This window comes from Doryrhamphus excisus, linkage group LG15 (genome assembly GCF_037039965.1).
Source record: "Doryrhamphus excisus strain RoL-2023G ecotype Guam linkage group LG15, RoL_Dexc_Guam_v1.1, whole genome shotgun sequence".
NCBI classification, from domain to species: Eukaryota; Metazoa; Chordata; class Actinopteri; order Syngnathiformes; family Syngnathidae; genus Doryrhamphus; species Doryrhamphus excisus.
Genome location: NC_136371.1, coordinates 5,209,861 through 5,222,136, shown reverse-complemented (window position 1 = coordinate 5,222,136; position 12,276 = coordinate 5,209,861). Strand labels below are relative to the sequence as shown.

At 42.4% G+C, this 12,276-nt stretch overlaps 1 protein-coding gene across 1 annotated transcript in view; it reads right to left on the bottom strand.

Annotated features, from left to right (window-relative positions):
• Positions 1-12,276, bottom strand: part of LOC131104687 (cadherin-4-like) — a 215,436-nt gene that overhangs the window by 5,533 nt on the left and 197,627 nt on the right. Inside the window, exons 12-16 of the mRNA XM_058052161.2 lie at positions 8,411-8,553; positions 4,715-4,954; positions 4,193-4,429; positions 1,453-1,592; positions 1,194-1,358 (exon numbers count right to left, since the gene is read on the bottom strand). Of these exons, the coding sequence (XP_057908144.2) occupies positions 1,194-1,358; positions 1,453-1,592; positions 4,193-4,429; positions 4,715-4,954; positions 8,411-8,553 (925 nt within the window). The remainder of the gene's footprint in view (positions 1-1,193; positions 1,359-1,452; positions 1,593-4,192; positions 4,430-4,714; positions 4,955-8,410; positions 8,554-12,276) is intronic.

The window sequence follows — 12,276 nt, the reverse complement described above, 5'->3', positions numbered from 1 at the left end:
TACAAGGATGAAGAGTCTTGAACCAGTCATGATGTGCTATATATATCACTATATTGACACTTACTATGGTACACATTATGTCACTGGATGGTCATATCACCTCGTACTTCGGTACGTGACAAAAATACAATTTAAAAAAAACAACAAAAAACCTTAAACTATATTAGGAAAACAGGAAGTGAACAAATGTAACAGTTACTGATTGTAAAAGCAGGAAGTGAATGTAACAGATGTAACAGTTTAAAAAAATGTAAGTTAAAAAACAAACAAAAAAAACTTAAACTATATTAGGAAAGCAGGAAGTGAACAAATGTAACAGTTATTGATTGTAAAAGCAGGAAATGAATGTAACAGATTTAACAGTTAAAAAAAATATAAGTTAATAAAAAAAAATTAAACTATATTAGGAAAGCAGGAAGTGAACAAATGTAACAGTTACTGATTGTAAAAGTACCAGATGGAGGGGTAGGATTTAAAAAGCTTTGCTTCTTCCTACTCCTTTTGGACATGTGGAATTGAGTAGAAGGGGAAGGACATGTATGTATTTTGCATGTAAATCTACAATTATTCTCTATGTTATGTATTTTTTGTTCATATCTGAAGATGTCTCGACCTGATTAATTGGATTGACATAAGTTATGTATGACAAAGGAGGACCATTGACAAAAAAAAGTTGGTCAGATGACGAGGTCTCCATCCACTTCCCTTCAATACACGACGAGGCGATGGATAGAAATGTAAAAATCGAAACTGCCTCCATCCCTGGGGACTAAGCGGGTGGCAGGAATGCTGCGTATTTGTTGTGTTTGTGTTTACTAGGCTGCTGGAACGGGATCAGGTGTGTGTATGTGTGTGTGTGTGTGTGAATGAGAGACAAGGTTGGATGGATCAAAGCTGAACAGCTGCCAACACCTCTCAAGTGTGAACATGCTGTCAGAAGTCTGTCAATCAGCATTTTCTCACATCAGAGTGCCGACATTTTAGGTGTGTGTGTGTTTGTGTTTGCACGCGTGAAAATGTAAAGTCTGTGCTATTAGAGCGACATACGGATGTAAAATAAAATGAATGTCCTTTCTGTGGGCACATGTATTAAATGTCGGGACCAATGACAACTGAAAGGCCAGCCTACTGAAGGAGAAACAATCAAAATATAATCATGTACACAGGTCACTTATGTCCAAGTGTGTGTTCACCTCATGGATAAAGTCCCCGATGTCTCCAGGGTGGGGCACCACAGGTCTGATCGGGTACTGGGATTCAGGGATGATGGGCCGTTCATCCACTCTGCGGACACCGGGAGGCTTGCTTATGATGTGCTCCAAAGAGTCAGGCTGCTGCAGCTGACTCAGGTCGTAGTCCTACAAGTCCAGAGAGGGTGGCACAGATGTAATCAGGGGTACAAGAGGTCAAATTAGAGATCATGTGTGTGAGTTTCTTCTCCTGGGATCTCACCTGGTCCTCTTCGCCCCCACCTTCTTCATCGTATTTCAGGATGTTGTCTCTGACATCATCCTCCGGGTCAATGAGCAGCTGTTTGGTGTGCCTCTCCTTCTCTCTGCGCTTGATCCACACCACAAACAGCAGAACCATGCCTGCAAAGACACTCAAACATAAATGGGACGAATTTCAAAGCTGTATGAAACACAATAAGATGTCTTATTTTGTTGTGGTCATGTGCTTGCTTTGCTCTTCTTTTCAGTTCTTGATATTTAGACTTTGCCTCATATGACTTTAATGACTACAACTAGAAAACTGTTGAGTTTACTGGCTTTAGCCGATAAGACCTACAACATTCTTGCTCTAACATAGAAGAAAAAGTAATCAACAAGGTTAGGAAGTAGTTAGCGCGTAGGCCACACAGCTAGACCGAGTTCGATTCCACCCTCGGCCATCTCTCTGTGGAGTTTGCATGTTCTCCCTGTGCATGCGTGGGTTTTCTCCGGGTATTCCGGTTTACTCCCACATTCCAAAAACATGCTAGGTTAATTGGCCACTCCAAATTGTCCATAGGTATGAATGTGAGTGTGAATGGTTGTTTGTCTATATGCACCCTGTGATTGACTGTCCACCAGTCCAGGGTGTACCCTGCCTCTTGCCTGAAGACAGCTGGGTTAGGCTCCAGCACCCCCGCGAGGATAAGCCGTAGAAAATGAATGAATGACTGTATGGAAGTACTATGAAAGTTGGGCTTTCTTATTATTCTGCAGTATAGTTTTATCTTCCAAAGAATGCTGCAGTATTGCAGTATAGATACAAGCAGTACTGAAAAGGGTACCACTCAAGAGATAAGCTTCGGTACTTCTACATGCAAAATGATGCACATACAGTGAAGAAAATAAGTATTTGAACACCCTGCTATTTTGCTATTTCTCCCACTTAGAAATCATGGAGGGGTCTGAAATTTTCATCGTAGGTGCATGTCCACTGTGAGAGAGATAAACTAAAAAGAAAAATCCAGAAATCACAATGCATGATTTTTTAACAATTTATTTGTGTGATACAGCTGCAAATAAGTATTTGAACACCTGTGTATCATCTAGAATTCTGACCCTGAAAGACCTGTTAGTCTGCCCATTAGAAGTCCACCTGCACTCCATGTATCATCCTGAATCAGATGCACCTGTTTGAGGTCGTTAGCTGCATAAAGACACCTGTCCACCCCATACAATCAGTAAGACTTTAACTTGTAACATGGCGAAGACCAAAGAGCTGTCCAAAGACACCAGAGACAAAATTGTACACCTCCACAAGGCTGGAAAGGGCTACGGAGCAATTACCAAGCAGCTTGGTGAAAAAAGGTCCACTGTTGGAGCTATCATTAGAAAATGGAAGAAGCTAAACATGACGGTCAATCTCAATCGGAGTGGAGCCCCATGCAAGATATCACCTCGTGGGGTCTCAATGATTCTAAGAAAGGTGAGGAATCAGCCCAGAACTACACGACAGGACTTGGTCAATGACCTGAAAAGAGCTGGGACCACCGTTTCCAAGGTTACTGTAGGTAATACACTAAGACGTCATGATGTGAAATCATGCATGGCACGAAAGGTTCCCCTGCTTAAACCAGCACATGTCAAGGCCCGTCTTAAGTTTGCATATGACCATTTGGATGATACAGAGGAGTCATGGGAGAAAGTTTTATGGTCAGATGAGACCAAAATAGAACTTTTTGGTCATAATTCCAATAAGCGTGTTTGGAGGAAGAAGAATGAAGAGTACAATCCGAAGAACACCATCCCTACTGTGAAGCATGGGGGTGGTAGCATCATGCTTTGGGGGTGTTTTTCTGCACATGGGACAGGACGAGTGCACTGCATTAAAGAGAGGATGACTGGGGCCGTGTATTGTGAGATTTTGGGGAACAACCTCCTTCCCTCTGTCAGAGCATTGAAGATGGGTCGTGGCTGGGTCTTCCAACACGACAACGACCCGAAGCACACAGCCAGGAAAACCAAGGAGTGGCTCCGTAAGAAGCATATCAAGGTTCTAGCATGGCCCAGCCAGTCTCCAGACCTGAACCCAATCGAAAATCTTTGGAGGGAGCTCAAACTCCGTGTTTCTCAGCGACAGCCCAGAAACCTGACTGATCTAGAGAAGATCTGTGTGGAGGAGTGGGCCAAGATCCCTCCTGCAGTGTGTGCAAACCTGGTGAAAAACTACAGGAAACGTTTGACCTCTGTAATAGCAAACAAAGGCTACTGTACCAAATATTAACATTCATTTTCTCAGGTGTTCAAATACTTATTAGCAGCTGTATCACACAAATAAATTGTTAAAAAATCATGCATTGTGATTTCTGGATTTTTCTTTTTAGTTTATCTCTCTCACAGTGGACATGCACCTACGATGAAAATTTCAGACCCCTCCATGATTTCTAAGTGGGAGAAATAGCAAAATAGCAGGGTGTTCAAATACTTATTTTCTTCACTGTATCTCTGATGTCCATTGACTACTTTCTAAGACCACTTTTGACAACTGTGACTGTAACATATAGGAAAGTAATGGGTAATAGGTAAGGCAAACATATATTGGTTGCATAAGTCAATAATGCCACCTAACGATCAGACATCCCCAGGCAGCTAGGGAGCACAAATCCTCACCAATCAATTGTTCATATTAAATGTGTATAGTGGCGTTAATGGCATGGTAAAGAACCACAAGGTATTGTGTGTTATGTCCAGCTGATACTCACTGAGCAGTATGATGATGCAGATCAGGATAGAGATGATGGCTCCGGTTCCCAAGCCGGTGGCTGCCACAGCACCCACTGCAGTACAATCTCCATTTTGATCACATGGACACACTTTCACTTTGATGACCGACCTGTTGGACAAGGTCGGATTTCCCGAGTCGGACACAGTTATTGGGACCTCATACATGCCCGGCTCCAAATAGACCTGGTATCTCAGACTCAGGCGGGCATAGTTGCCTGTGCAGAGAAAGGAGAAGTAGTATTATTATGAAATCCCAAACAAGACATTTTAAGAATACTATATGTTTATGATTGGTTGTAGCATACAGTGGCATGAAACTACATAATATTGACTTTTGTTTCTAAAATTGCATTGATACTCAAACAATACTTATTCATGTTTAATAAATTCCTCTGAGAGTGTGAATCAAAACTCAGGCTCATCATCTTATTGAAATCTCATAAGAAAACAGGTATGAATATTGGCCTATTATGGGAGATATTTTTGTAATTTCCTCTCACCGCTGATTCGCGTAATTGTCCAGTTGCGTTTGATGCTTGAAGGATATGTGGGCAGCTCGAAGACAAAAGGCCCAGCGTTGGAGTCAATGTCGGCGTCAGCAGCAGTGATATTGACACCGTTGGCATTCTTGTTCATCTGCTCACAGATCTGAGACTCCCTGGGTGTAAGTGCTGGGGGGTTGTCGTTAATATCTATCAGATAGATCTGCAGTGTGCCGGTGCCGCTGGCTGCAGGAGAGCCTGGGAGCAAGAAAGAAGGGGGGGGGAGGGCGTGTAGAGAAAACCATATCATGTCAAGAGAAAAAGATGCCAAGAGAAGACGTGTGCTGTGAAAAGGGGGAATGGGAGGGTTTCACTGGGTTCAGCAGTTGAAGGCTGACGGAATGAAGCCAAATAGCCACATAAAAATATAAATAAATAACAAAAAATAGAAGACTTGAGATTCCCCAGCAATTATAATGTTGGGAGAGTGGGAGGAGAATTTTTCTCCTTGACAGAAATACTTTTGACAGTGGTGCTCTCCAAGTCCCCGTTTAGCCTTGCAGGCAAATGAAACGCATCACGGTCGATGCAGACGCAGGTCATAGCTCATCCACTCACATAAAGATGCAAAATAACGATGACTGTAACACAATCAAATGAGTCCTTGCCTGTGTGTGTGTTTATGCCGACTATGGCCGATATCGATGATAAAGGCGTCCTGCCTGCCAATGCACTTTTGAAGAATGCATTTTGTATTAGATTGTATTGCACAAAGTACTCTAATCTCACATCTTACACAACTGGAATAAAAATGTATCCGTTTTTATTCTTATTTCACCCTATTGTCATTTCAGCAACAAGTCCCATGTCGACAGGAGCCTTGTTTTAACGAGGATACAAAAACTCTACAGATCCAGGACAACAAAGAGCCACGGTCAGAGGAGTGATATACTATATGCGTGAGTCACTTATTAACTTTGTGTGTCCAACCTCGTTAAAATGCTAACAAAGGTTTGAACTTGTTTGAGTGTTATAAAGATGGCTACTATCGCGGATTTCACTTATTGACGTGTAGTTTGGGAACCTATACCTGAAAACTATATCTACACTCTCTATATTTACTATATGTACACTGAAAATAATTCTACCAAGAAGCAAAGGAACACTCGATACGTGTTTTACCTCTTCATGAAAAATACGGTACTACTTTAATGAATGTGAATTTGTCAACGAATTTGTCAACAAAGAGTTTCATATTGGACGCAAGATAAACTACTCAAGAAAACAATGTTCCAATACCTATTGGCTTATAATAAATCAATAATGGCCTGTGTAAAGGCCCCTCCACATGCGGCACACACTTTATATTGTATGTTAGTGTTTGGCTCTATAATAAATGGCTGAAAAACCAACATCTGACAAATGGGCCACAAAAGTAAAGTTCCATAGTCACCACTCCAATGACAAAGACACTACCTCCTACAAATTGGTAACCTTTTTCTTTAAAAGTCACATTCATCAAGTAATTAAATTAAATTAGCATATTAAGATGGTAAGCAACCTGTGGCTACCTTCACATTTATTATATGCCATCTACATACTTAATATGCAGTGTATAAAGCAGTAAAAAACAAAAATGTTACCTTCACACACACAATTTCCCATACTGCTGCTTTGCTAATCCCATGTACGAGGGACAAGGCGAAGCAGCTTGCTGCGGTTGATAGGCGAATTATGTGGGTTTTAACCAGCTAAATAAATAATTATGTTTGTGGAAGTTCCTCAAAAGGATTTGTATTCAGCGCTTTATGTGACAGCGGCATTGGCACGGTGAATATAAAATATAGAATACATTTGGCACGTCACATATATTAACAAAAGCATAATGAAGGCAATGTGTGTCAAAGGTGTGAGGTTACGTGATTGTTTGATATTTGGCATGTGGCTGCCACAACCTCCCCATGTCTCCTCCTACTACTACTCAGTATTTGAGCTCATCTTACCCTAATCCTGCTTATGACGGCTGGCACTTCAGCGCCGCCCACAAAGTCAACATGAACATAACCCTGAAGTGCTGGCGGCTCATCTTTTACGCTCGCCACAGTCTGTTATCACATAGTAAACTAGTCACGTTACAGAAAATAAAGTTTACATCAATCAAATTCTGCACTATAACCATGGGACTGCACCTCTTGCGACAGTCTGGTCACTGACTGAGTTTTTTTGTGTTGTTGTTACCCAGAAACAATGTTGGAAAATATCAGGAAAGATGAAACTATATGCAAATTAGTTTCCTGTCAAGCCCAAACAATAGGTGCATGACTCTTTGCAGCAGGTTACCCTTCATAACATCTGCTACTGTCAGGCACTGCAAGCACACCGACTGATATGTTTTATATAAGTGCTGCAAATGAGACGCATTCAGACACGCATAAGCTTTAATATAAACTAGTGTTTGACAGTGAGCAAAACTTAAGGTAAACAGCCAGCTGCCTGTCCCTGATAAAGCAATTTAAAAAAAAAAGGAGGGGGGGGGGGGGGCGACTGTACTCCCATTTGAGAAAAGGGCAAACATATTGGTTTGCTGTGATTGAGTTTGTGCTCGTTTAAGCTTGCGGTTGAACTTTGAGGCAGAACAAATGATATGTATGCCAAATGGATTGCGCGAGAGGGAAGGAGAGAGAAGACGGGCGTGCACGGACGATAAGCGAGAGAAGAGGAGAGGATCAACAGTGCGACCAGCTGCATGAATCCAAGATTTCCGCTAACTCCTCCCCTGTCTGCACAGCACATAACCCAGTGTCCTCAAATTCCTCAAAGCCTACCCAAATGCATGCATTGTTTTAACTCAATCCAAATACATTTCCATCGCAGTAAAACATCACCCATGTGTGAGAGGCGTTCCCATGTTCAAAACACTGGGGCACCTTCAGGGCTAGGCCTCATCATAAATTGTGTTGTTGATCTACACAGACAGACTCCCAAGGGTGCAACTACACTTCAAGATCCCCCTCATTGCTATTTGTGTGTAGGATTGGTGGTTCTCTTTGGATTCTTGAGATGTTAAGCATTCACTGAGGCAGTTTGCAGTGTAGAAATGATATGCGTCTGAGGCCATGGTTATCCGCTGAGGAATGCCGTGAATAGTTTCCTTCGGGTCAGAAGTGAGTTGGTGCCTGTACTGAATTTGTATCTGGTTCATGGGTGAGGGTAAGAAGGAGTGTGAGATCACCAGGAGGAACAGTATAGCATCTAAATGAAGGTGTTGCTTCCGAAAAATATAATATACAGTCACGGCCAAAAACAGACCTAATGCAGATTCAAATGAGGTCATATGAATTTGTGTATGTATTGTGTTCATTGTGCATTCATTCATTCATTCATTTTCTACCCCTTTTTTTCCTCACGAGGGTCACGGGGGTGCTGGAGCCTATCCCAGCTGTCTTCGGGCGAGAGGCGGGGTACACCCTGGACTGGTCCCCAGCCAATCACAGTGCACATATAGACAAACAACCATTCACACTCACATTCATACCTATGGACAATTTGGAGTGGCCAATTAACCTAGCATGTTAAACCCACGGGGAGAACATGCAAACTCCACACAGAGATGCCCGAGGGTGGGTGTTCATTGTGCAGTATTAGGTCATTTAAACTCACAATACAAGTTAAAGTAACAAATGGTATGTATATTTATTGAAAATAACTTCTTACCGTTATCCGTCGCCAGGAACGTGGCTTCATATATGTTGTTTTTGACATAAACAGACTCCCTGTCAAGTATTGCCGTGGTCACTATCTGACCGTTAGTTCTGTTGATTGACAACCAGTCCGCCGGGTCGTTCAGCTTGGAGTACCTAAAGACGCAGGCACAAGTTGATGGAGAAATTAGTGTAACTTTTCATGCTTTAAAAGCAATTATGCATTTTCTCTTGAGTGTGTGCATTTCTAGATAGTCTGCATTTACACACCGATATTAAATCACAAGTCCCTAACCTTCAGAGTTTAATTCTTTATTGACTTCTGCTTCAGAGCTTGCAGTCTACAGTCAATTTCACTCCATTTTTCACTCCTATGTACTAGACATTGAAGTCAATTACCTTTTTTGTTAAGCACTGCAGCAACCGACAGTGTATCCTTTTGTTGCATGCGGTTCACATCATCACAGGGTTAAACTGTCTGCTAGAGTCACACTCTGTACATTCTTTAGGGTGTTTGCAAAAATTCCCAAAGACAGGACGCTAAGATCCAGGTACCGATCTTCAAACATGAATGTGAGCTCACAGAGTGACCCCTGGGATGAGGAACAAGGGGAGGAAGAGAGGATCGCTCCCCCAACTGCAACCCTATCTTACTCTGATCTCACTTGTTCCTGTTTCTCATTTGTTGCTTTTGGCACATGCCACACTTCCAATTCTATCTGATCTCTCTCCCAACCTGCCGCCCCTCACCTCATCTTGCTCTACTTCTGTATTCATACATTTTTTTTATACCTGCTGGTGCCTTCATATCCACATTGCATTTCCTCAATGATGGAGTTCATCAACTTCCACCTCTCTTGGTTGCAATCTCACTATGGCATGTCGTGGAGGACATTGGACATATTGGCCTTTCACAACAAGGTTCCTGCATCAATTGTATTTTATTTACTAAATGCCATGCTTCAATTTGACACACACTTGCAGCTTTCAAATGCATTCAAATTGAAATGGATTTGACCTCAACCTTGTGTTGTGTTTATTGAACTGTGGTGTACTCCGTGTCATTGTGCGCCCCACTTGTGTATTTATGCTACATCAAATAAAGCAAGTATTTCCTCTTAAATGGAAGAGAATGAAAGCTTGGATGATTGCGGGGTGGGAAGTAGTGGGGGTGGACAGGACAACATAATCTCTATCCTGCAGCAAAGAAGATGGGATTGTCCCAGCAGGCAGTGGGAATGATCCTCGGTGAAGCAGCACGTTTCCAAAAGGGATCACAGCGATGACATTCCCACACTCTGGAAGCTTTTACACAGGCCAGCAAAGCCCACGGACACTACCTGGCGGGCTGTGAAATTCTCAGCAGGAACACTGTGAATCCATCACAGCAGGATGGGGGGATAAATGGGTAAGACAAGGGAAAGAGCCCGTTGGTGGGAGGCGAGAGAGGGCCTGAATGAGATGTAACCTGGAAGTACCAACACGGTTGGATGATCTACAGTACTTGTAATACCCTCATTAGGAACAAACCAATTTGAGCCCCAACTGCATGTTTCGGGATTTTGCCCGGTGTCTGCCTTTCCAGCGGAGGTTTGACATAGTGTCGAACTTTTTACTGATAAATTATTTGCTGCATTATGCTCCTGCTGTGTATTTATATAATGTATTATTGTTGAAATACGCAAAGGGGGTAGTCTCGGTATTCAATCGCCACTGGAGGTGGTGGTCATTATATATTGAAATAAGTATACAGTACATGCTTGAAGGGATTAAACTAGTTTGAATTAAAAATGATGTAAAAACTCAGGAAAGCACATAAATACAACATTACACAGCAGGACCTTGGTTAGCATATGTTTTGGTTTACAAAGAAAATTTCATTCATTCATTCTCTACCGCTTTTTCCACACGAGGGTTGCGGGGGGTGCTGGAGCCTATCCCAGCTCTCTTTGGGCTAGAGGCGGGATACCCCCTGGACTGGTTCCCAGCCAATCACAGGGCACATATAGACAAACAACCATTCACACTCACATTCATAACTATGGACAATTTGGAGTCAATTAACCTAGCATGTTTTTGGAATGTGGGAGGAAACCGGAGTACCCGGAGAAAACCCACGCATGCACGGGGAGAACATGCAAACACCACACAGCGATGGCCAAGGGTGGAATTGAACTCGGGTTAAAAAACCAGCCTGTTAACAACTGAAAACTGGAACCGGAAGTCATTGTCTTGAAGTCAACTAAAAAAAACCCAACCTTCTACACTTTGTCATTTCTGCCATTTCCCTCCATTAGATGGATGTGATTATTCAAAAACACCAAATGTCAAGAAACTCACGACAGGTGAGTGTCAATAAAGTATTCCTGCACGACAATCTTTAGCTTGTTCGTGTTATTTGGAAGTATAAAAATGTATTTGCCATCCACTTAATTTTCCTTATTTGGTCTCATTGTCATTGCTTTTCCGAGCTTCCCTCCACCTGAAGGTTTTCCTCATTCGGGACTTGGCTGTTGTGTGTGTGCAGCTGGATGTATGATTAGGCCTGGCAGGTTAGTGATCTTAGCAAGCAGCGGGGAGAAGCATGACATTTATTTTTCAAACCCCCGACCCTGAGGATGAAAAATGCATGTCTCCAGCTTAGCCAAGGCGGTTTGGGTAATCATTTATGCCAGTGTCTCTGGTCCCATGTCTCGACCTTACAGGTCGGGTGTCTGATAGGTGATGCATGATGCTTCCCCTTCATTTCCTCCTCCCATACGTGCACTCCCACCTAGTACTGTCCACACTGCCTTCCTCCCATTCCCAAAAGGATGCTGTCAGCCTGTCCCACTTTTGACAAGCACCTGTCAGGTTCAAACCTTGACCCAGAGTCAGCTGGAATCCCTCCTGTCTCACTGCATCAACCATTCTCACACTATACCTTTAAGTGTCATGACACCTTGTACATCCCAACAAACACACACAGCTTTTTGTTATATGCAAATACATGTATTGTGTCATAAAACACAATATCTAGGATGATGCAAACCTGAGCAAATATTCTTAGCTTTGCCCAAATAATGGAGAGTCTATTTATGCATACACCACTTATTAATGTCCTTAAAGAGATTAGTTAAAAGAGACGTTGGATTTGATCCGACTCAATTGAATTCAAATTAATACATTCTTCCATTTTAGGAACGCTGTGACTGATTGCTCTCTGCTGGTAAAGTGATCTTGCTAACTTAGGTTGTATGAACTGCGGTGTTTTGCTCTCTCTTTGTGTAAACACACATAGCTGGTGACTTGAGCATCCCATCATCTTCCAATTGCTGTGAAATTAATTACAATGACAGAATGAAAGTAAGGATGTGAGTTTAAGTTGAGAGATGGAATTGTTCTAACCAATACACCTGCTGCACTGCACTATGCAAGGTATACAGTAGATCATAACCTTGGTGTTTCTATATAAGGGACGTGAGCCCTGCAGATCAATGCAAGGCAGCTACAGTAGTTGCTGAACTATGACTTGTGTGTACCTGCAATGTACTTTTTGTGCAACCTAAAGAACACACGCAACTCCAATTAGCCCAGAGGGTATTACACTCTATTTACCTTAAGAGCCTCCTTACTTAGGGTTCTCCACTGTCTCATAAACCTTTCTTCCTTTAGTGCTTTAGAGTGATGGATGCTACTTTAAATATAGTCTCATGTAGAATTCTGACCCCAAATTACCAAAAGCTAGGCTTTTTGGGCTGGTGTCAGTGCATGAGGGAGATGTGATGCTCGGAGTCTACTAGGCCAGCGCTAGTTCGCGCCAAAGATTATGCGATTGGCGCAAAGTGGATCGCCGTGGCGCCGAAAAACGATAACATGGCAACATGTCGAGGGAACATT